The sequence below is a fragment of the Poecilia latipinna genome, unplaced genomic scaffold (assembly GCF_001443285.1).
Source record: "Poecilia latipinna isolate Pla-1442-1.1 unplaced genomic scaffold, P_latipinna-1.0 Scaffold391, whole genome shotgun sequence".
In the NCBI taxonomy this organism is placed as follows: domain Eukaryota; kingdom Metazoa; phylum Chordata; class Actinopteri; order Cyprinodontiformes; family Poeciliidae; genus Poecilia; species Poecilia latipinna.
Genome location: NW_015113007.1, coordinates 1 through 25,449, shown reverse-complemented (window position 1 = coordinate 25,449; position 25,449 = coordinate 1). Strand labels below are relative to the sequence as shown.

General features: G+C 37.4%; 1 protein-coding gene and 1 long non-coding RNA gene across 6 annotated transcripts in view; one reads left to right on the top strand and one right to left on the bottom strand.

Annotated features, from left to right (window-relative positions):
• The window catches only part of LOC106950303 (sodium leak channel non-selective protein-like), a 41,576-nt gene extending 24,221 nt beyond the window's left edge, over window positions 1-17,355 (top strand). For all 5 annotated transcript variants that reach the window (XM_015037068.1, XM_015037066.1, XM_015037064.1 and 2 more), the window contains 5 exons: window positions 8,802-8,933; window positions 10,030-10,197; window positions 13,955-14,146; window positions 15,746-15,883; window positions 16,846-17,355. In XM_015037068.1, coding sequence (XP_014892554.1) covers window positions 8,802-8,933; window positions 10,030-10,197; window positions 13,955-14,146; window positions 15,746-15,883; window positions 16,846-16,956 — 741 coding nt within the window. In that variant the 3' untranslated portion in view covers window positions 16,957-17,355. The remainder of the gene's footprint in view (window positions 1-8,801; window positions 8,934-10,029; window positions 10,198-13,954; window positions 14,147-15,745; window positions 15,884-16,845) is intronic.
• Window positions 17,347-20,942, bottom strand: LOC106950307 (uncharacterized). Its single transcript, XR_001425585.1, has 2 exons — window positions 18,611-20,942; window positions 17,347-17,827 (listed from the first exon to the last, which is right to left on the bottom strand). It is a non-coding gene; the product is annotated as an uncharacterized LOC106950307 (long non-coding RNA).
• Between the last annotated feature and the right edge of the window lie 4,507 nt (window positions 20,943-25,449).

Here is a 25,449-nt window from a genome sequence, read left to right as displayed (position 1 = left end):
TTTAAGGCCATAATAACAGACTAGAAATATGGCAGGTTACAGTCGTTGTCAGAATCTTTCTTTTTGCATTCTGTGACGTTCTTCAACTTTATTTGTTTATTTCTGCTTTATTTAACATGTCAAGTGTCAGGCATAAGACGGATAATCAACAATAACTTTAGTGTTTGAATAGTGCTGACAATGAAATGAATCACATGGTGCTTGAATTCAAAAGACATCAATTGTTTTGGTTGTCACAAAGTGACAGCGTTTTGTGGCATGCAGAGCCATCAGATTGCTCAAAAACTTCTTACATTTCCTTCACACTTTCCAGAAGCTGCAATGTGTGAGACACATTTTTAAAGGCAACTGTTTTTCTCTCTCTCAAATAAACTTGTATATGTTGCTCATATACTCAAAAGTATATGAAGCCGTCTTGACTGTGGATGGGCAATATTTCTTTAATTTTGAAGATCTTCTTTCTTTAAATATGAATTTCATGTATACTACATCAATTGGTTATTTTTTTATTTATTGATTAATCTTTACTGGTAAAGATAAAAATGAGAATGTGAAAACGGCAACAAAGAGGCAGACTTTTAGAAGTTTGAGAGATGGATTCTTACTGTGAACAACATTTCTGTTCACAGTAAATAGATACGTGTGATTGCAGTTTTCTTAGTCAAAATTTAAATGTACCATTCACAATAATAATAGCCTTCTGTAATAAGGCTATGAAGTGGCACCTCACTCTTGATGCCTTTGTGGCTTTATGATATGGAGCTGTAACATGAAGAATTACTGTTCTGACTTATTGAAGAAACTTTCAATTACAAGAAATAGCTACCTTTTATTCTACCTCACGTAGCGAAAAAATGGTAACGAACTTCAACAACTGACCAAAGAAATATTTGAATTCTGCCACAGATTGCTTCAAGTGAAGCCATTTCATTGTAGCCCTGCTTTATGTTTAGGGTCTTTGTACTGCTTGCATCACTCTAGTCTTTAGATGTTTGCAACCTCTTGGAGAGTTGCCTTGTCATTAGCGCCATCCATCTTCCCATCAACTCTGACCAGCTTCTCTGGACATCTGCCATGATGCTACCATCACCATATATCACAGCAAGGACAATGAGTTCAGGGTAATGTACAGTGTTAGTTTCTGGCCAAACATGCCATTTTGCATGTTGGACAGAAACATCTTTTACTGGCCTGTGCAAAATTGCAAATAGGACTTAATATGATTTTTCTTCAACAATGGTTTTCTTCTTCCCACTCTTCTAAAATGGTCAGATTTGTGGCGTACACAACTAATTGTCCATTCAATAGATTGTTCCACCTCAGCTGTGAATCTCTGTAGCTCCCTCAGAGTTACTATGAGTCCCTGGGCTGCTTCTTAGATAAACGCTAGGGATAATATTTTAGCACTTAATTCAGCTTTAAACTTCTCCACAGCTTTATCCCTGACCTAGCTGATGGTCTTAATGATGCTGTTTGCTCATTTATAATTTCTAACAATATTCTAAGGCTTGTCTCAGAACAGCTGGATTTATCCTGAGAAATCTGCTATAGTCGGGTGAAACTGCACAACATATTGAGTTGGAATCGTCATCGCAATGTCAATGTCTGCATTAAATGAATTATGAAGGAATGTCTGGATGCAATATTTGGTAGTCTAAGTATTTCAGATACGATGTATTACTATTCTGCTTTCAAGTTTATATTTGGCCACTTGGAAGAACTATCACCGTTCTTTAACTCGTATTTTGTTTTAGATGTTTCTCAGCTTCAGCAAACCTGATTCAAATGGGTGCATTACCTCTTTAGCATATTGTCATGCTGTTGTTGACATGTTGTTTGAAAACTGTGATAAATGATAATCATACGTGATCTGCGGCGCATTGACTCGTGTAGACGGTAAATATTGTGTGCAGACATGGGGTCTCTGTTGAAGCAATATCACTATGAGATGATGTCACATTTATAGAACACTGAATGAGCTCAGATTAGAAAGCTTCAATATTTACCAAGTACCGAGGCATCACTACTTATGTAAATATATGCGCACTAGCGGATGTTGTCGGTCCACAGTGGCGTTTGTCTGTGAAATGTTACACACAGAACAGTTCTTTATACTTTAAACAATCCCGTTCCAATATTACATTGTGAACATAAACATCGTGTTGTGACATGTTGCGATATTATGGGTTGCAGTTCTTCCTGTGCTCTCTCTTCAAAGTCATGCTGAAAACTTCAAAACAGTCTCTTGCTCGCTTATGTCAGAGGGGAGCTGCGCTTTTGATTGGACAGGTAGAACAAAGAAAAGCGGCGGACACCCAGCCTGTCTGGCCATCTGTGAGTGCTGGGGAAGTGAAGTGTGAGTTTCTGTTCTGTTCTGCCTGGCTCGAGAGTAATTGGCCATCAAATGATTAAAATGTTTCAGAGCTGGCAGGTGGGTGCTTTTCGCAAAGAGGTCGCCAGCGTGTATCCTTTATATAATCCCTCTATACCTGTTAGTGTCTTTCGAACCACCTGTATGTTTCTGGTCTGGTCCGTGTTTCTCTGACTGTCAGAGCCTGTGGAGCCTGTTGATGCCTGGCTGTTGGTGCATGAGCCTGTGTCCCTGGTCTGGGTACGTCTGAGTCCAACTGGCTCCATCAGTTGGAGATGGCACATAATTCATTAAACACCTGCATATTTTGGAGACGGAGAGGGGAAAGTAGCGCCCTCTTAGGACTAAAATGGAGAATGTCTCTTCACTTTCTGGCAGTTGTTCTAGAGCAATGACTATTTTTTTTATTTTATTTGTTTATTGTTTCATTGATTTATACAAAAAGATACTAATAATATTGACCAGTACTTTAGACACTTTTTTTGTGTTAATGTATATTATAACAAGTTTTTATGTAGCTGATATGATTCTGTTTATCTCCTATGAGTAAGGAAACATAATTTCTGCCACCTTAAGAAGTATTCATACCCCATGTGAGAACAACAGAGTTATCAGATTACAACAGGCCAAATGCAAATACAAAGGCGCTTGATAGATTTTCATTTGTAAAAAAAATGTTGAAGATAGTGTTTCATTTTCTTTCACTTGTATGATTCCAACAAAATATTCTCAAGCTTGGCAGTTTGTGGTTGTAACATGAAGATGTAAAAAAAGTTGAAGAGGTACAAATATTTTTGAAAAACCCTGCATACTGTTTGTTTGTCTGTTTGGAATGAGCAAGGTAATGTGAATTTTATTTTTAAGCCAAATATTTATACATTTTGGATAAAATGTGTCTAATTATTTAATTAAGCAATTTAAAAAATACGCACCTGACCATCCGAGACTGCTCCGCAGCACAAGTCAGCAATATAGTCGGGTCATTCTACCTATTTTTTATTTTTTTTTCCTTCCTGTTTGCATTGTTTTGCATTTTAAATCAAAGTTATTGTAACTTCAAACAAAACTCAAGCAACTATGAAATGTCAGCCTGTGAATAATTAAAACCGCTTCTGATTAATTTACCATTCTTGTTCTGTCAATGAGCAGCAGATGTTCCTCTCCCTTAATGTTTCCTTTTGTCTGCAGAGCTACAGTAAATGCAGAGTGATTGATAACCAGTAACTCACTGAGGGGCCCAGAGGTCCAGTGAATGCAACACTTTTTTTTTTTTTTTTACTCCTTCCTCTTAAGCCTGAGGTTATTGATTCTCTACAACCTTCCCTTTCCATTTAACTCTGATCTTTACCCCCTGGACAGCTATCATTTAAAACTCACACACATTCACACAACCTGTCAAGGTTAAGGTCACTGTCTCTTGCGTGGAGGGAGAAGGCGGCTCCTGAAATGGGTATGTCAACTGAGGAGAAAAAGATGGGGAGAAAAAAAAAGAAAAAAGAATCACCGGTAAGCTATCATTTAAGATGGTTAAAAGGGACAGCAAAAAGGTATGGAGAGGTGCCTTAATGCCCTAAATGTGAAATTAAATTGTCAGCGGGGAGAAGGCTCATATGACAATGAAATAAATGATGCTAGACTGATTAGTGGCAAGTTTCTATATCCAATAAATGGCTCACCACCCAGGGGGCCATTCTGTCAAGGAGCATCATGAGCATTGCGAGAATCCTCCCCACTCCAAAAAAGAGACCATGTTCTCTATGACACCCACAATGAGTTTTCCGTCGCTTGCATACCTATTTGACGCAGAATGGACATCCCATCGGAATTGCACTCAGTGCAGAAATATGTGGCTTTCCTCTGTGGTCTGCTAATATAGTAGGCATTAGAAACTCATAATATGAGACTCTTTTACAGTGTTTATCAAGACTTAATGTGATCTTCTATCGCTTAAAACTGGAAATCTTTTGGCTGATTAATAATCTGATTCGCATCTGATTAAATGCAAATCAGATTATTCTACTCTGAAAAGATTAGATTATAAAATGTTTGTTGTGTTAATGAAACCCAAAAGACATTGTTTTATCTTCTTGTTAAGGCCATAATAATTCAAGGAGGTTCTATTTTACTTGAAGTCGTTAAAGTTTTTACACCTCCATTTCCTCAGCCAAAACTACTTCGGAGTTACAACACACAACAATGTCAAGAAATTTCTAAAATAAGGTAAAGAGTTGCCGTTCCACATAAATTCAATCAGGGTTGCAGAACTAGAAAAGAAGAAGAAGTAAGGGGTTGGAGGAAGAGCTCTTTTGTTTATTTGTTTTAGAAGAATGGTATTGCAGGGACTGAAGAGATAGCTCAAGTGAAACAGTTTGTAATCCCAATCAGTTTCTCCTTAATCTTGGTAAACAGGAGAGAGAAAACTGTCACAGGAGTTTGTGCCAGAACATGGCCGAGTCTGCTGGTGACAGTTCCTGTGTGAGTACTGCTATATTGTGCCAGCAATGAGCACATGTGCTATACTCATCTCGTGTACCAGCAGAAAGAGCATTTGTCCTCCTTGGCAGCCAGTGCAGGGAGACAGAACATGAGGAAACAGTCAATCTGCCTCTGTGCTTTTCAACTCTTCCAGCCAATGGAAATGTCCCAGGTGCGATGCATGCATGCCCAGCCATCTTCTGGACATCCTCTATATGTTAGCAAGTAATTTAGTGAAACTAAGTGGGGAAAAAATAAAATAGTAAATGAATTCTGAAAGGGTTTTTTTTTTACACATAAAGTACAATGTCACTTAAGAAACTTGTGACCACATGAAATTATCTTAATGGTAATTCTATTGATCATTTTGCTTCCAACACAGACTGTGCCTCAAAAACATGATGAAACCAATTCCTAACCTGTTTAGTTAGGAATTTTTTTTTGCTAAAAAAAAACATCAATATGATTATTTAGAGAATCACTCACACAATATGTGTAAAAATAAATTCAACTCGAATGGATATAGCTGTGTTCTGGGGGAAATTGATAATTTTCACATTTTATTTTTGCAAATGTAGTAGCGACAGGTGTCACAAACTGTTAAATTATCCCTAATCAGTGTAGAAACATCCAAATATTGCATGCTTGATGTTTGTCTAATTATAATTAAAGCCATATGCCAAAAGGTGATTTTTGTGTTGTTGTTTATCTCAGCATTGAATGGACGTTGGACAGATGCTAACTTTCTATCAGCTAACAGTTAGCATGTCGCGAGATTCTCACTTTAATTACAAGTCATTTGCATCTTGTCTGTGTAAATGCTGCCACACAAAGATTTTAAAGTGGTGAGAGCTTTTTCAGTGCTTTACCCTACAAGGGTCTGTATTAGTTGAATCTGTCAACATAGCAGGGAATCTCAACAATCACTAATTTTCTTGACAAATTACTTGTCATAAACATGATACAGAGAGAATTTAAGTACCATGGGATGTCAAGCTTAAAGAAATCAACTTCACATCTGGGGGCCATAAAAGATATTGATGCCATTTTCAATACTCTGATAAAGAACGGAGTCATTGCGCAGTGCGTGCTTCACTCTAACTTGGTACTTGGTATTTAACTTGGGTAAATTAGACTGATTTAACACGTAATGTGGCTAGCAAAAGGTTGCTAATATTTAAATATTACACTCTTTCATATACAGGAGCTTTACCGACTTTTTTAGATTGCTCTCAAACATTAGTGTCACTTTTTTGTAGTGCTTGCACAGCCATCAACCTGGCTTATAATGACCCTTCAGCTTTTCCTGTCAGTCTCCAAGGCAAAATGCTTTTGCCTCTGCCATGTCTCTCGATGTACTTGTTGGGTTACCAGCTTCATACTTCCATCAGCAGCACACTGCTGATTCTCAGCCATGATTGATCAGATGAAACTCTGCAAGGGGAGATGGAGTTGGTATCTTTAGCTCTGATGCACAAGGTTGTGTACCAGCTTGGGAAGATCAAAACTGTAAAGTTGGTGTCAACTATAATGCAAATACTTAAAAACACATTTTCTTACATTGTTCTATCTTAATATTGATCATTTTTTACATTGCTACTTAACGCATGCCTCAATCACAGTGTGCATTCCAACTGCAACGCTTTAACATGTCGGTGTGATTGTGCATATCGAACACCTGATGTTTCAAAAACACAGCAAGACACAAGGGATGTGAAGCATCCAAAATGTGTATCAAACATGCAGTAGAGAATCAAGTTGTCCTGCATTGGATGGACCAGTTATCTGTTGACATCTTGGCCATATGAAAAGATTAGAATTGTCATGTATTCAATGGCGACCTACAGCGCTTTACTATCGGAATGATGTGGAAAGTGTTATCTAGTGAAGCGCACACCATATTTAGCTCTGGGGGGGGGAGGAAGAAAAAAATAAAACTGCAGGAAATGTTAAAAGGTTATTCTCAACAGATCTTGAAAGGAAGACTGTGTCTCTATATGAAAGATGTGATAAATGCTCATTGCTTTCCATTGAGCTCAACAGCTTGTCTTTGCAGTGTGATTCCCTAAACCTTACAGAGCATGTAGGCAAAGTCACAACCTTGTGAAAACTAAGCATTTCACAAGGCATAGACATTCTGTTCTCTGTCAGCTCCTGTCTCATGATCATTCTCTTTACTCTCTCTTTCGCTATCTCTCTCCCACACTCACACACACATGCACACACGCATCTCCATTGAGGTAAAATACCCATGGGGTTGAGCTTCTGGTTAGTGGAAATGTCAAAAGGCTTTGTCGTGTCCAATCTTGGTCAGCAAATCTGACCTCTGTGTTGAGAGTGAGCTTGTGTGTATATTTAGGAAAAAAATAAAAGAAAAAAGCCATCTGCACAACTTTGGTCTGCAAACCAACACAATAATTTAATGGGAAAAAGAACTGTAATGATAAGCAATAAAAGCAGTTACTTCTTAAAATATATTTTGGCTAGTGTCATGGTGCATTCAGGGACAGAAAAGTCAAATGTTTCTTCAGATTTTGAAAACGGCAAACCAACACAAAATCTTTCTAAGAAGTATATTTAGTAATCTCATTTACCACCAATTGTTTTCTTTCTGATTTGAGTTAGTACTGTCCTCACCCATTCAATAAATCTGAATTTTATTGAAATGTCTGTTTATTTCAGTACTTAACTGGAATGAGTTATAAAGATTAATCACACACAAGCCGATGTTTCAAAGCCTTTATTTCTGTTAATTATGGTAATTTTGTGCTTGTCTCTAATGAAAAATAATGAGATTTAAGATTGCAATGTTACATCAAAACATTTTAATTGAGAAATTTGGGCTTAGTGAAAAATATGTTTAATGCCTGCTTAAAAGTAGTTCTTTCCAAAAGGGTAATTTTATTTACAAATCAGTCTCATCTGAATGCCTGTTCTTGTTTATTGAATACGAGTGTAAGTGTATTTATGTGTAGGAGGAGAAATGGCTGTGATTCCACCTTCCTGGGGAGAATTTGATCTCTCTGCTGCAAACACTCTTCATCTGCACTGAAGTTTTCCTCTTGCCTTCTTCATTTTTTTCCATCTAACATGGACGTCTTTTTTTTAGAATGAGTGACTCTACCCACTCACAAGCTGTTCATCTCGCCCTACATGCACAAATTTGAAGGTTCTGATCACATCTGTCACATTTTCCTACTTGAAAAGCCCTATTTGTCCATCACAGATTACAATATGTTTTTAGTGTTTAATGCCATTTGATGGTATCAAGGGCGTCGAGATCCGTTGGCATTCAAAAATGAAAGGAAAATATTCTTTTTTTTTTCTCTCTCTCTCTTGAGCTGCTGAAAATGAACTGATTCTCCTGATTCTGCTTTTGAGATTCGTAATTCTTAAAACAAATATACTGGTAGTTGTGTTTGCTTTGAAATTGATGTCATTTAGCTGCTCGACTATCTACATGTTTTCATATAGCTTCACATCCAGTAATAGCCTCCTTTACCTCTTACCACTTTTCCCCCATTGTTGCATCATATGTATTCCAAGGGATGTTGTTTTAAAAATTCATTTTATTTTGTACAGTGCCTTGCAAAAGTACTTAAACCCTCATCAGCACAAATTAGTGAATATTTGGAAAGTGGAAGTTGAAAAGGACACAGCATATTTCTGATAATATTGATTTTCAAGTTCTGGGTGATTTATTTGGAACCAAATAATAGACACAAACACAATCTCGTAAAGGAAAGGTAATGAAGTGAACTTAAACTAAGGAAAAACACAAGCCTGATTTGAACTCAACGTTGCTCAACACATTTTAGGTCATTATTTTACTGATAGCTTTCATATATCAGTATAGTTTTGCATCATCCAGAATCTGTCGATTACTTTTGGGAAACAAATAAACAAAGCATTTCCACACATTGTTTGAGTACTGAGTACTGCTTTGTTTCCGCAGCAAATGATGAGGTCCTCCGTCTTCCATATGTTCATCCTCACTATGGTCGCTGTGGATGTCATTGTGGCCGCCAGCAACTATTACAAAGGCGAGAATTACCAACGGCACTATGACGAGTTCTACCTCGCAGAGGTAAGATCTTAGTTTTTCAATAATATTTATTTATTTATTTATTTATTTATTTATTTATTTACTATGAAAAAGCAATGCATTATATTTTGAATTGTATTCTTTGTCAACAGATCTAAGGTGCACTTTAAGTTATACACTAAACATTACTTTTTAACACTATCGCCACTTTCTTTGTAATTTCTGATATCATTTCATTAGCTGTACATAAAAGGGTTAAAAGCAACCGATGTAGGATGAAAGAACAAACCTCCTCCAGAAATATAATTAAGACTCAAATGTGGGTCAAGCTCCATGCAGTTTTCCATAAGACATTTTCAAAAACATTCATTAAAATATACAGTGCAATGTAAAAATCCTCCATTTATTTAGGTTAGACTCCTTTTGGGGTTTTGAAGCCTACTTGGGACTTCAGCAGCAATTTACTTATGTGTTGCCCAATACAAACACATTTTCAGAGAGGTTTTTGTTTGTTTGTTTGTTTCGTCATTTTACCCTAAGCTATGAATTACTTTGTCAGGAAATAGGTTCCTAAACTGAGAGCTTAGGAGAGCTTATAATTCAGATCTTTAGAGACTTTTTCAACTGTTCAATAGTTTATCACAACGATGCATATTTTAATTTCTGGATCTATGAATATATTTTAAATATTGCACCCTTTCACAGGCTAAAATAGTATTTTGGCAATAACAGATCAATACTTCAGGTCTGTTTTTCTTTTTCTATTTGCTAACAAATGCTTTTATCTGCTGTAGTAGATATATTTCAGGCCCAACTTTGTTGCTTTCCCCCCCTCCATTGGCCCACATACCTCCATTTTCAAGCCTACTCTGCACAATACATGGTCATAAAAAAGAATCAAGAAAGAAGCAAAGTCTTATTAAAGTGTTTAACTGACTTGCAGGAAATTTAGAAATATGTATCAAATCATTCGCCAAAGAACTATACAGGATATTTGACGAGTTCAAAAGTTTTGCACAGTACTACAGACAATTATTAAATTGGTCACTTCATTCAGAAACACAATATGATTCAGAATTTATCATACATTGATGCCAGGACTAAATTCTTCTTTCTTTCTGTTTTCCTTCTCTGGCAGGTTGCTTTTACTGTGCTGTTCGACCTCGAAGCTCTGCTGAAAATTTGGTGTCTCGGCTTCACCGGCTACATCAGCTCCTCCTTGCATAAGTTCGAATCTCTCCTGGTGGTGGGCACCACGTTGCACATCTACCCTGATCTGTATCACTCCCAGTTCACCTACTTTCAGGTAGAACCCCTCCTGAAAGCGCATAGACATTGGAGAGTGTTTGCACAAAAATGGGTGCTAATCATATTCAAAATGCAAACCCGAATCGTCTTCTTGAAGTGCAATGACGTTTTTCATTTCTCACAGTTTACACTTGGTTGAGTCACACATTCAAGTAACACCACAGTCATGTAGTGAATCAAAGGCACCACTTTCTGTCTGAACCAAAACTCTGAACTTGCTATCTCCTTTTAAGATGTAGAAAAGTGTTCCCTTTTACAGATACTTTTTTGTTTTGTTTGTTTTATCACACTTGATTTTTTTCAGGTCTTCAAACTCTTTTTAATATCTGGGGAACATAAGTAAATATAAGCAACAGTTTTAAAATGATGAGTTCCTTTAATTCTGTGGAGAAACAGTTCTATTCAAGCCAACCTAAGTCTACGTTAAATTGTGAATTAGTGGAGATTCACTGCTTGTGATTCAACCTTTTTGTTTTTCACTTTTAATCATGACTGCCATGAATGTCATGCAGTAAATGTTTACTGCATGCTCCAAAATTTGCACCATTGCCACAATGTTTACATGACAAAAAGATATATGTTAGGATTCTGCTCAGTACATTTTTCGCAATAGTAAATGTTTACATTTTTCAGTACCACATCCTGGACATTCGGATTGTCCTCCTGTTTTTTACTGTTTGTTGTCTCCTAGCTGTGTCTCCACCATTGTTTCAACTTGTCTTTTATTTATTTTTTTTTTTAAATATCCTAGATAGTGTATTGACGTTACCGTTACTGTTGTCTGGTTTGAGTCTTATGAAGTCTTGTGTATTGCATGATGCATCTTTGAACCGGCAGAACGATATCTTGTCTTTTTGTTCTCTATAAGTGAATGACTGAGATCATGATGAAGCTCTTTTGACTTGACTATTGTTGCACAACAGAGGTAAAAGCGAACTGAACCGATGAATTTAGTAAAATTACCATTAACCTATCGCCTTTCTCTATTTGTACACCAAGAGATGTTTGCAGAGGAAGAAACATTTCTGCGGCGCGTTAAGCCTTCATATCAGTTTTAGCAATCGCTCTCCTCGCTCTGCTTCAGACTAATTAGTGGTGTTTAAGAGCAGCCATGAACTTACTCCTCTCTCTCAGTGGAAAACCTCTCTCCAACTTCTATGCTGATATTTTTCCAAGTTTGAACCAATGACATTTAGTAACAAGTAATTAACCTTAAGGGTCCTTGGTGAAATCGAATGTGCCCTGGCAATAGGAGGAAAAACCAGGCCCAGCAATCCTGCTCTGGTGTTCCTTTCATTTTATTTTAGTTGTATCCAACCGAGGGGCATTTCGGTGCTAAAGGTTAGACTTATTACATCCAAGTGCAAAATGTCACAGACTTTCATGCCCTGCTTAGAGTTTTGACACACACTTGTTCAGTTTTTAATTGCCCCACTGAACCCACAAAAAAAAAAAAAAAAACTTTTTATCATTGTAATACCAGTCAATTCCCAGGTTGGTGTTGGGATAACATAGTCTTAAAATGAAGAGGTTGTGCTACATCAACAGTGCCCCATTTTGTATGAGATACTCCTTTGTCTTGCAAGAAGCAAAAATATATAGATAAAACACAATGTAGAGAAAACACAGCAGGAAAGCAGACTTCTTTTTGTTATATCCTGGTTTTTTTTTAGCATTTCAGTCATTCATTCAGTCAGTGTCAATTTTTTCATAACTGCTGCTGACTAATTATTTCTTCTGCATTCTCTATGTTTCTACATGACCATTAGATAAAAATGGAAAATAAAATAAAATAAAAAAGAATAGATTCACCATATGAAATTCAAACTTTCGATTTTTTGAGATCCCAATGACTGTGATCCAACGTGGGCATGATAAATAGCACTCTGTTTGTCAAATAGATGATCGTAGTGATATTTTCAAAATCGTTGAGCATAAATGCAACATTTAAGGGCCAAGTATCTGTTGTATCTGTTTATGTGATCACAACAGCTTTTTTACTCCTTTGTACTTTGCCCTCTATAGGCAAGAGATCACAAGAAAATGAAGTCGTTTTTATAACTTGGCTTTTAAACTGTGTACATGCATGAGCAAAGTGAAGAAACGGCAGGAGGAAAATGCAATTCAACATGATGACCTCATGTTTGCAATGCTTAGCTCAGGCCACAATTCATGACACACAATGGTTACGTATGGCCAAAGACTTCAGCTTGAACTTGAGGTTTTTATTTAGATACCGAGTAGGTGAAGGTCACAAATAGTGAATTCCCTCTTCTCTCAACAAATGCCAGAAGTACTTTATAGTAACAGGCAATGTGGTGGTTTGGCAAAATCTTTTCTCTATTAAAATATTTTTTATATTGTGCTGAACATTTGCCTGCACTACTGTAATCTGTAATGTAGTTGTCAAAATGTTATTTTATGCTCTATAATTACACTCTTAGTTTCTCACAACAATATGTCCTTTGGCCTTAAAGTTCATTCACATAAGAGAATGGCCGTTAATTATTCCATAATTTGTTGCACAGATAGAGAACACATACAAAGTAAAAAAAAAAAGAAAAAAAGTAAAAGTTACCTGATAAACGATACACTCAGAAATAACATCCACAATCATCTCCTGGTCTGGCTGTCAACTCCCTGCTTGAGCTATCTGTCCTGAAAATGGCATCAAGTGTTTTTGTGTCCTCATCCCTCAGCTTTAAATTTCTTCCCTTACATCCAAGATTTTAATTATTCTAAAATTATGTGACATTATGTCCAAGAGCTGTTTTTAAGTGGGGGAGGGGGAATCCATTCACCCTTCCTGTGTTTATTTTGCCTAGCTTACCCATGTTTTCTGCACAGATAATGTTTGCAGCAACAGAACTAGCTGTATGTTTTTTGTGTGTGCGTGTGTGTGTGTGTGTGTGTGTGCGTGTGTGTGTGTGTTGCCAATAAACTGACATGTTGCAGTGAAACAGATTGATGGATGACGGATGCAACACCATCATCCACATGTGGTAGTGTGTTCCTGTTTCTGTTAGCTTACTAACTTACTTGTTACTCGTCTGCTTTGAGACCCAGTGGAAAGCAGATTTTGATGTATTTATTGTTGAAGAGTTGCAAGAGTTTTTGGCTGTAAAATATGATGACATATACATTTTCAGAAAATACAGAACGCAACAGCCTCTCATTCCCAAAACTGCTTTGTTCCTCCTCCCAGAGTAATCATCTGTAAGACAGAAAGCGGGCCTCTTAGTATATGAGGTAAATATCTGTCTTGCTGCTTCATCCGTCAGCATGGGCTTAGTACTTTTACAGTGTATATTTTCTTTATGTTTCCGTCTGAACAAGTTGGCTGTCTTTGTTGTCTTTTTTTTTGGCTGTGTTTCCAGGGAATCAAAGACAGTCATTAATCTGGTTTAATGTTGGATTATAAAGAAAAATCTTTGGCCAGAAGCATCACTCTGAAGACTTTGATCAATAGCTGCTCTCTGGATTTCCAATCAGAGCCTGACAAAGATACATTACCTTTTGGGGGTTTCTGTCCCCACCAGCTATAGAGAGGCTAAATCTGTTGACGGAGCACAGAATCACCACACTACTGCTGTTGAAATTCGGATTACTCTGCTATGTTTGCAACTCTGGTATATATTCACAGCCTTGGAATAAATAAATAAATAAATAAATAAATAAGTAGCTCTGATCTCTCTTACTGTGCCGTACAAACCAAAAGAACACATGGCAATCGTGTTTGTCGTTCTTGTCCCTAGGTGCTACGTGTGGTGCGCCTGATAAAAATTTCTCCTGCTCTGGAGGACTTTGTGTACAAGATATTTGGTCCAGGTAAAAAACTGGGCAGCCTGGTGGTCTTCACGGCCAGCCTCCTCATCGTCATGTCAGCCATCAGTTTGCAAATGTTCTGTTTCGTGGAGGAGCTGGACCGCTTTACAACTTTTCCCAGGGTAAGCAACTCCTCACATTTATCTTACTGACCAATAATAATAATAATAATAATAATAAGCACTTTTGAAGCATGGCATTTTGAACTTAATTATTTTTTTGTTAATTGTGCTTGAAGTTTGAGTTCTGTAGATTCCATAAATTTTCTTAGAGAACTTAGTTTAGTGGCACATTAGATGAGACGTCCTCCTCCTCTACTAACCGTTAAAGTTTCATCTGTTCTGATATATTTCAGTGGACTCACTGAATCAATTGTATTTTTCAGATTGTTTAAAATGTGCTTGTGAATTTGATATCTATTTTCAGTTATGCATTCCCATGTAATTGTGCTCTCACCTTTGTGTTTTTCAAGAAGAATTAGTTATAAATGTAGTAGATATGTGAATTGGTTTTGTTCAAATAGTTTTATTTTGTGATTTTATGTCTGCATTTTTTTTTTTGTATTTTGTACGTCTATATAATCTTGGTAAAAAATCAGTTGCAGCATTTGTTATCTGTCTTATAGTGTCTCGAACTACGTCCCAACAAAGACATTTGCTACTTTGTGCCTGTAAAAATAGAAGTTTCACATTTGTTCAGGTTGAAATTATAAAGTTGTTTAGCTTTAATATTAGTCAACTAATATTTCACGCACCTCTGCAGTACGCCGTAGTTTATGCTAAAATATTCAGAGATCAGGCACATGGAAACACTAAACCAAGGTTTAAAATTTCAAGAGTTTCTGGAACGGCACCTCAAACAAGCGATCCGCAGGCCTGCGGGTGCTGATGACGGGGTGCATGATGGGTCGACAGATGTGCTACTGCCTTTGATTTCTAAGTGCTCACAAACTTATCTTTCTCTCTCATTAGTGACAACTTTCCACCTTCTGTATTTTTTATTTTTTTTTCCCCTCTCCCTTCCAACATTTCACTGATCTTAGGCAAGCGGGACATGAAAGACTGCTTGTGAACAGCTGCCACTTGTATGCTGTATTACCCTTCCCACTATCATTTTCTTCTCAGATTTTTATTTTTTTATTTTTTTTTTTTCGCTGCTGCTGCTGTTCCACGCACACACGTATGTGCATCCAGACACAAAGACACGTCACGGTTAACGATGTCTGACTGCCTTCCCCATGGGCAGGCAGCGTCTTTGGGTTTATCTCTATCGACACTTACTGAGACACGGCAGCAGGTGGGAAGGGTTGAGGGCATGGTGCTGCTGACAAAAAGAGATAAAGTACAGGGCGCCATTTGACTTCAGGGGGCCACCGTCTCACAGCTGGTTGTTCTTTACTCTTAAACTGACCTCCGCGGAGCCAAGAAAAGATGTCCGTGTCCTCGCTTCCTCCCTGCTCTCCCTGACTCGCATCTGTTTGCGAGGAAGGGGATAGATGGTCAGGAGGGAATTCATGCAGCAGCTGCGCAATATTTGCTCTTGAGTGAAAAAGCGTGTTTGAAATGTCAGATGTGTCTGCGCAGTTTCCTCCTTGTATCTGGTTTTCTGTCCCTTCCTCTGCTGCTCTTGTCTTCTGGGTTGTCTTTTTCACTTGTTAGCCTTTAGCTTTTTTTCTGTTATCATGTTTTTGTTTTTTTTTTGCTTTTTTTTCATCCCTGTAGGCGTTCATGTCCATGTTCCAGATCCTAACCCAGGAGGGCTGGATAGATGTCATGGACCAGACTCTGGTGGCTGTCGGAACAATGTGGGCTCCGGTCGTAGCCATTTACTTCATCCTCTACCATCTGTTTGCTACCCTGGTGAGGAACACGCTGTGCTGCTTATACTGGGTCAAATAAACAGCATAAAGCTATTCGATGGTTGCTGTTGGTACATTTGTATGCACAGCCATATTCTGTTGAAGATTATAATCTCATATCCTAAACAGTAAAAGCCAGTACGGTTAAAAGTATTCAAACCCTTTGACAGTTTTACAGTTGTTACTGTAAAACTGTACAAGGTTGGGTTTGTACATGGCAAACCCAACCTTCAATGTGTTTTATTGGATATTTGTATGACACGCCACTGGAAAGTAGAGCATAATTGTGAAATAAAAAGCAAAGGACATAGCGATTTCACTCTGCTCACCGCTCCATCTAGCTGCTGAGATTTTTGCCCAATCTTCTTTGCGATGTAAGATATGAACCCCCAAAAAACCTAGATGGCTTTCAGCCACACATAGCATTTTGCATGTAGGCATTAACATCCTCTTATGTAAAATATAATAAAATACATTGCAGTTTCTGTTTGTAAAGTGATAAAAAATGATAAAAAAAAAAAAAAAAAAAAACGTTCAAGCACTTTGAGTGCTTTCACAAAGATCTGTTCAGTGGAAAAAAGGTCAAATAAATGCAAAAATTTCTTTCGGCGGTCATTTAGTGCCAGCCTCTGTTTTTGTTCACTCAAGTGGTACATTTAATCACAGATAATCAGACTTGCAGGCGTAAGAAGCGCTGACATTTCAGTGTATGGCCCTCTGATACAAGGAGTCATCAGACAGCACACCAAATCTCAGGATGACTCACGACTCCCTTCAGACAGACAGGATGTCTTCCAGGACAGAGCAAGCTGCAAATACGAGCACAATGCAGAGTGTGTACAGTGAAAAGATGCGCAAAGACTCCACTGTCATTTTTTATTGTGATGGTAATTATTACATTAACATGTTGTAAGAAGCTCACACGCCACAGCTATGTTTGAAATCTCTCTTGTTGCATTTTAGATTCTGCTGAGTCTTTTTGTGGCTGTTATCTTGGACAATCTCGAGTTGGACGAAGACTTAAAGAAGCTCAAACAGGTAAATAAAAATTCTTTGAAGTTCTTTATAGTGTAGATTTACAGCAGCAGTTTTATGGGGAAATAATCCTTTTGTTTTGTAATTTAGCGCTGGCATTGTAACATGTCGCTCTTCACTTTGAGAAGTACTTGCCAAGTGTATTCCACTTCATGCTGCTACGCTGGTGTTGTTGCAGGCTTTCTTTTTACTTGGCAGATGAAACTTTGGAGATTACTTTATCGAGAGTTTGCTCAAAATAAAATGTAGCTGTCCATCAAAGACGCAGTTGGGTTTAGCGGATGATAATTCCACATAAACATAAGCTGGTGCCAGTTTTAAAAATACTCAGAGGAAAGTCAAGCTGCAGATTTATTGTACTGGTCACCAACAGCTTTATAGAAACCAGATTTGGAGAGAAGGCAGATTTTTCTCATCAGTATGTGCTTTCGTTGATAATAATAATAATAATAAAAAAAGTGTCTACTTGGCAAGAGGTTTGAAACACAACGTAACTTCTGGCATTTAAAACTGTTAATAGTTTTATGGGGTCTTTTATATACATTTTCCATGGATCCAAATTTCAAATGAAGTTCTAGCGTTGCATCTTTTATTCTACCTGTTATACAAATGAAAAGATAAAGCAACAAAATCAGTTTTTAATTAAAAAAAAAAAAAAAAAAAAAAAAAAGCTATGATTTGGGGGCTTTTTGTGGATTGTTTCCTTTAAACCAAAAATGTTATTCTGTTTTATCCAATGTTTGTGTCCAAGTTTCAACCATCTGTCTGTGGAGTTGAGGTTAAGCTAAATAATTTGCTAACGCCTTCCTCCTGGGTTTTGATCGGTGTTTCTGACCAGGATCGGTGTATTTCTGCAGCTGGCAATAGGCAGGGCCACAAGGATTTGTACAATCTTCTAATTTAAAAACATCTTATTAATCAATCAAATTTTATTTGTATAGCACATTTCAGCAGCAAGGCATTTCAAAGTGCTTTACATAATTAAAATAAAAACAGCATGTGACATTGAATAGACAATGAGAAAGAGAGAGATTTTAAGAGAAAGAAACAGTGAGAAAGAGAAATAAAAAGAAAATAAAGTAAAGATAAAGAGATTTAATAAAAAAAATAAATAAAATAAGAAATAAAAACATTATTCAAATGAGGACTTGCCCTTAAGGGATCTCCTCCAAAATAAGAGGAGGAGATCCTCTTATTTTGGACTTACTTACTAGGACTTTAGTTAAACCACCATTTGACAAGGACTCAAACCTTTAAAACTTCTTTACATAAAGAGATAAAAAAACAAAGATAAGAAAATTAAAAACATCAAAAACATCGAAGACACCAAAACCCACACTCTAATCCTAATTTAGCCATAAGCAACTCTAAACAGGTTTTAAGTTGAGATTTAAAGGCACCCAGTGTTTCAGCTGTTTTACAGTTTTCTGGAAGTTTGTTCCAAATTTGTGGTGCATAGAAACTGAATGCTGCTTCTCCTCGCTTGGTTCTGGTTCTGGGGATGCAGAGCAGAACCAGAACCAGAAGATCTGAGGGGTCTAGACGGTTGGTACAGCAGTAACAGATCTTTAATGTATTGTGGTGCTAAACCGTTCAGTGATTTATAAACTAACAACAGTATTTTAAAGTCTATTCTCTGAGCTACAGGGAGCCAGTGAAGGGACTTTAAAACTGGTGTTAAAAAAAAAAAAACTGGTCTTATATCTCCATAATGTATCTGCAAATTTACTGTGGCTTTAAAATGTTGTGCTATGTGCATTTCTGTGTTACCAGCCTCATTCATGAGCAGGTTAAATGAGAGTCGTCTTTTGTTTCTTTACCTTTTCGCACATGACTCATTCCAAGTTATAAGAAAAAAGAGAAAAAGAAAAAATCCCACTGAGCTTTTTTGCAGACTCACCAGTGAACAATTTCAAATGCTCATAACACCGCAGGTCAATTGTGTGGGCTGCAGTATAGACTCTCCATAAATTAAACACAAAAGAATCAAGCCTTAGAAATAAAGTGCTGCTAAACACAGAGGAGAAGGGAACTCTTTTTTTTTCTTTATATTTCAGAGGCAACAAACTAATGTAAAAGAAAAAGAAAACAGGAAAGTACATCAAGTAATTCATTTCAAAATGGCATTTCTGCCTCCCCAACATATGAAGTGCTTACAGGTTCGGCTGCTGTTTGACATGTTTTGCTTGTTGTGACAAAATACAAGTCCATTTGAAGCTAAGCGCTTTGTGTGACGAGGTTGAATTTTGGCTACATTATGAACAAGATGGAGTATTTTTTTTCCCCTCCTATTTAAAGACTGAGCTCTAAAAGTTGCCAATCAACTAAAAAACATGTGTTTAAAGAAATAAACAAGCGAAAAGGCATGGATTGCTATACTAATGCAAGGTTCCTGATGCCTGATGCTGCGTCCTCAACTTTAAAAAAAGCTATTTGTGTCACGAAATGCAGAGTAAGTGCTGCGGTGGGCAAATCTTTTGTGGAGAAGTAGGTTTTTCTAAATCATCACAGACGAAAATGTTGGCAGTTCCAGGAATTGGTCTTCTGTTTATGTCCATTCAGAACCCAGAAGCAGCTAATCAGCTTGAACGTCGTCAGGGACACATGCTCAGATAATTGTCGAGTACAGTCAGTGTGCCCTAATAGCTGGCTGACAGGCTTCAGTTTGCTTGGACATGTTATTTCCCTCCCACAGCCGACTGGTTAGCTACAGTGACGGTAAAATTGCCTATTTTACAGGTGCTTCAATCATGGGTGCAGAAACTCACTATATATAAACCCGTGATGGTAATCACCCACAGGACAGGGATTTAGCAAACATTTAACGTTTAACAAACGTAACAAATTTTCTAAGAAATGCCTACCAGAAACCAATTACAGGGTTTGTAAGGCAGTATTTGTACCTGCTGCTTGATGTCTGACTTTACTAGCTCATTTCAATGTTTTTTTTTTCTTTGTTTGTTTGTTTTTGTTCATATCCAAATCAAGTAAGCTTCAAATACAGTATTAACTACATCACTGTTTTTTTTTAGCTAATATATTTCCTGACATAAAGATTTACACCAGATGCCAGTATCACCTTAAGTTAATTACATGTTCTCTACAAAGAAATCAACACAAATAGATCTGTTAATTATCTGTAATAAGGTGAAATGACACAGGGGATCAGTATTGAGCACACCCACGTTCAGTCCTGCTCACATTGGTCATCTCATCCAGTTCAAGTGATTACCAGGGTAATTCTAGCAACTTCACTTTATTTCTTTGAAATCTGAGTTTCCTTGGCTGCGTGGGATCGTTGTCATTTCGTCCACAGACTTTTTATCGACAATTTGCTGGTACATTCTTCTTTCAGTTAAATGAAATCAGCCATTGCACTTCTTAACACAAAACTCTAAGCACTATTTGCTTATGGGTATTAGATAGATTTATAATTCCATCTAATAACCAGAAAAGTATCCTTTTAACAAAGTGGTAAAAATTGTATATCTGCTAAAATCTGCTTCCTGTTTCATGTGTGTGAAGAACATACTTTGGAAAACCATCTTAGATAACATTATAGTCACCACCATGTGCAGATTGAGCAAACATCATGTGCACATGTGTCACAGGTGGCCCGGCAGACTACCTGTTTATTTACGGTCTATGTGTCAAAGAGAGGTGAAAACACACGTGCAGTCAGGCTTACAAGGCCGACCTCTATGTCACGTCGATAGATGGTAGATTTACTGCTCAGTATAATAATATCCAAAGCAGGAGAGAAGGAGCTAATCAGAACAGAGCTTAGCTGTGGAGTGTAACTTGCCGATTTACACACATTTTATGAAATGACACCATCATAAGTAAAAGAAACATCACTGAACAAACACCTCTCACTGCAACCTACCTCTAATGCCTCTCTGACATACTCATTCACTTTGAGGTTTTCCACAATTATGTCATATTACAACCACAAACTTTATATTTATGTTTCATAGGCTGGGCGTTGAATTTAGTTTGGTTCATTTTGATTCGATTATTCTAGGTTTCATTTTACTTCTGTGTTTTTTTTTTTGTTTTTTGTGGGGGATTGGAGGTTTTCTACTGTTACTCTTTTATGTCAGTGCCTCACTTTAACAGATGTTCCCCATCTGTTCGTTCCATCACCTGTATGGCATCTAATAATCAAAGCCTCCGCTATGAATGCTTCTTGGTTCAGTTACTCCATGTCAGACTCCCTGTTGTCCTCGTCCTGCTTTTTCCACTTCACTAAAATGTGTTCATTCACCACACTTCTGTCACTGTATCTGCATTTGTGTCCTCAACAAAAAAAAAAGACATGACATAATGTGTCTGTAAGAAATTGTATTTATTTATTTAGATTTCATGAGCTAGACCAACACAAGGTAGTTCATAACTGTAAGGTAGAACTGCATGTCACAAACCTGGTCAAAGAAGAAGGCCATAAGCTAAGAGAAAGTGTTTGGAGTTTACCACAAGCCATGCTGGGTAAACTCCATATTATCATTTCCCTTCTCTCTGTCATGCTCTATTTGCTGTTGGTTAGAGACAAAGTGATACCCAAAAATACATTGAAGTTGTTGGTTGTAATGTGAGAAAAGTTCAAGGGGGATAACTTTATAACAAACAGTATCTGTGACAAACTAATACATCAGGTCTATCCTTACCACACGCACCCAAGAAAATGTAGGTGTCAGTGTGCAGAAGGGCAATCGAATAATGGATTTATATTGCACTAGTTAAATAAAAGCAAATGGGCACAAAATGCAATCTAAAAACGGAAAGAGCTGCAAAAGGCTTTTGTGTGGCAAGTGTTAAATATTTATTCTAATTTGAAATTCAAGGTCATCTTCCAGAGGGCAAAGAATAGGTTTTGTAAAAAGCATCTTGGCAACCGCCTCTAGTGTTCCAAATAAATTGGCATACATTTTGACACACCTGAGTGCTGCTGAAAAAAAAAGCCTTTATTTCTCTACTGCAACAACTTAGTCAAACTTTTGGTCATGCCTTATCAATGTAAGCTGAGTTCAACTGGGGTCAGTTGCAAGATGCTAAGCTCAGTAAATATATTTGCATAATTCTTTGAATAACCATATCCTGTCTATTTTTTGTTTGCTTGAAAAGGAAACCATTAAAAATATTTTCAGTAAAACTACTTCATCAGTGTCTATGACCGTCTTATCTTTTTAGAAAAAAAAAAAAGATTGTGGCATTGGGATTTACCTGAAATGAACCTCAGATCTAAAAGTGTGACTTGTTGCGTAAGGTAGGGATAGCTCATCTGTGGTCTGTGCATTAGTTGCTGTTTTTGGTTCTTTTTGGACCTCCTGGTTGAATGGTCAGTACCCTCTTATAGTCATTTTGGTAGGCCAGCCACTCACAATGGGAGGTTCACTATTGTTTCATGTTTTCTCCATTTGAGGCAAATGGCTCTCTGTGGTTTCCTGGTGTCACAAAGCCTTAGAAGTGACTCTGTAACCATTTCCAGACTGACTGATGTCATGTGTGTGTTGCTTTTGAAATCTTCTAGCTTGCATCATGTTGTAGGCTAACATTTTATTTAAGCAACTCCCTAAGTCTGAAAGTCTAGGACTGATGAGGCTTGGGTGTGGATAGTGAAACTTAGCTAAAAAAAAAAAAAAAAGGAGAGAGGTTAAGCTCAGGGAATTCATGTTTTTAGTTCCTGCACTAACTCGGGTTCATAATTTTTCAGTTTGTGTGATACAAAAAAAAACAAAAAAAAAACAAGAAATTTGTAATGACGCAACTTTTATTCACATAACTTTTTAGCATGTGTGAAACGTGTTTGTGTCTAGTTGAAAGGCCTGCATGGGGAATTTTAGTTTCAAATAAATTTACTGTTACGCCCCGTAATGTTATAGCTGTGGCTAAGGTGACCCTAAACCTGCTGCTTTTGTATTTACCTTAAAATTCATCAAATTAATAACAGCTCTTATATCACCCTCACCCAGTTACAAACATTTACTCCAGCGTGGGCCATGTGTGTGCTCAGTGGCGCAGTAATGAGTGAAATCAGGGTAAATGAGTTGCCAGGCAACTTTGTTCATGTCATTCTGTGTGCCGTAAACATACTGAGGGACATAAACTATCTGCGGTACTACTCTCACAGTGGCCAGTAATGGTGTGTGTAGGATGTAGGTGGGTGGGTGCATGTGTGTGCGTGTGTGTGTGTGCACACAGACAGGTGTAAGGTTGGGTAGCTCGACTGTGTCCAGTCATTTTACTAATTCTAAAATGGCATCATCAATAGACCTCGCAGGTAAAAACATCTGTCACTGTTTGTGAGTTGATTGCAGCCTGACCTGCATCTGTCAACTCTGACAGACCATTTGTCTTTATTTGACGGAAACACTGCGAGCTCTGAGGCTCAGAGGACTTGCAACTCTTTGCTTTTCTGCGCTGTCTTCTCTAAAGTGCTTTAAAACAAAAAGTATTTAATGTTTAATAAGTCTGTAAATAACATTGCAGATTCTCACGCTGACAGAGGTTTGACTTTTGGCCACTCAAAGACATTTAAAGGTTCTCCTTTAAAAGTGTTCCTTAAACATTAAGTCTGGGGAAATCTCTCATGGTGAAACCCTAGACTTTTACAGCCATGATGCTGACACCACCAGGCTTCTTCAGCATGCGCTGTCGTTTGCCTAATCCTCTATGAAATCTGCACACATATTTAACATCACACCTATAATTTACTATTAAATCTTAACCTATATTTTCTTTTAAACCATTAAAAATGCTTAAATGTAGTAACAAGGGTTAACAAATGCAATAATCATTAATGTGAAGTAATTTAAATATCAGCTTTTTTTTTATCTGTCTGTCTTTTTGTTCAACAGACATTTTCAACACTACCATAAGTGGTGATAAAGCGCCATGTTGAACACTAACAACGTACGTGCTGCTATGTGGTGCTTGTTTTTGCCTCAACACCTTTAAATAATTGTATGTCTATTTTTTGCAATGTCTATCATACCACAACATAAGTGTTGTTGTTTTTCGGCATACATGATCATTTCAAAATATACACCACTATCCCATTTAATATTTGAGAAGAAACAGCTCTGTTTTGCTGTTATGGGTTAGATTGTTATTGTTAACGTTGTTGAGAGAGAGAACAGTAGTAAAGAAGGATTTCAATTTTATCTTCAAAATAAAGACAAAAACGTTTATGTTGAATTTTTAAAAAAAATCTGTCTTCAGAAGCCTGTATTAGCAATGAGAACACGTAACTTTATCAGAATGGTTAGCATCGCTAATTTTAAACATCAATCTCTGTGTGTATTTTCTGTACAGTTAATAGTCTCGTTCCTGTACTGGATTCTGTACGCTGCCGATATTACCTTATCCTGCATGTTCTGTGACAGGCAGAAAAGGAGTCTTGATAAAGATAAAGCAGAGCAGCTTGTTGTGCTTGCATTTGTGAGCTACATAGGTTTGAATTGTATGTAATTAGTCTACGAGAATACACTAATTTGATTTACAGTCTTGCTTTAAATATGCCCCAAAGCACACATTACATGTGTGCATGAGGTATAATCATTAATAACAAGGAAATGAAAAATAAATAAATAAAAAAAAAGGAAGGAACATGGCTAATTATCAGCTGGTTTATTTCTCCCTACTGAAGAGAATATAAGCAGCAATAATCACACTTTTATGAACAAACAGACGCACATCTCTGCATGCGTTTCCAAATCATCGACACTGATTTGGTATTATGCATTTATTGTTTGGAATTGAGTTTTCTCAAAATCTTAAATGAAATAAAGCCTTGGGCAGACGGCTGGGAAAACAGAAGTGGATGGGAGGAATTAGACACAGGTACAGAAATTTCACCTATAAGAGGACAAAGACACATCTGCTTTCTATGTGTGTGTTTTTGTTTTCCTGCTCATGTCACTTTAAATATGATTTCAAAACATTTATTTTTCACTGACAAAACAAACATTTTTAAAAAGCACATTTCTCTAAAAAGATAAATAAAAGCTACCGCTTGGGAACTATTTTCTGAACACTGTTCACTTGTGGTCAAGCACGTGACACATCTAAGGTCGTCTTAGATGTGTCAGCCATGCACGGAGGGGAAACAGCTTCATAGAGACCATGAGTGCAATGCAATATTCATTCCTTCCCGTCACCGGTTGGTGGACTTTGTAGTGTGAAAGACTGATTGGCCGTCTCCACCCAACAAATCACTCCTGCCTACAGCGCAGCAGAGGACCACAGGGTGGTGCGAGACTGGGGAGGAATCGTTTAACCTGTGCCAGGAGATATCAACCAAACAGGGGAGGATGTTTACCCCTGAGGCCACTCATGATGGTAATAATGTGTGTTTGTGCCCATGTGAAATGAATTGTCAGGAATGTGACAAATTTGTATCTACAGTTTGCACACACACACACTGCTCTTGGCAACATTTGTGTGTGGTTGTCTGACAGTAGAGTCAAACAGCTCCTTTGGCCAGGAAAGATGAGGAGTCATGAGAAGCACCTTTTATTTATTTATTTATTT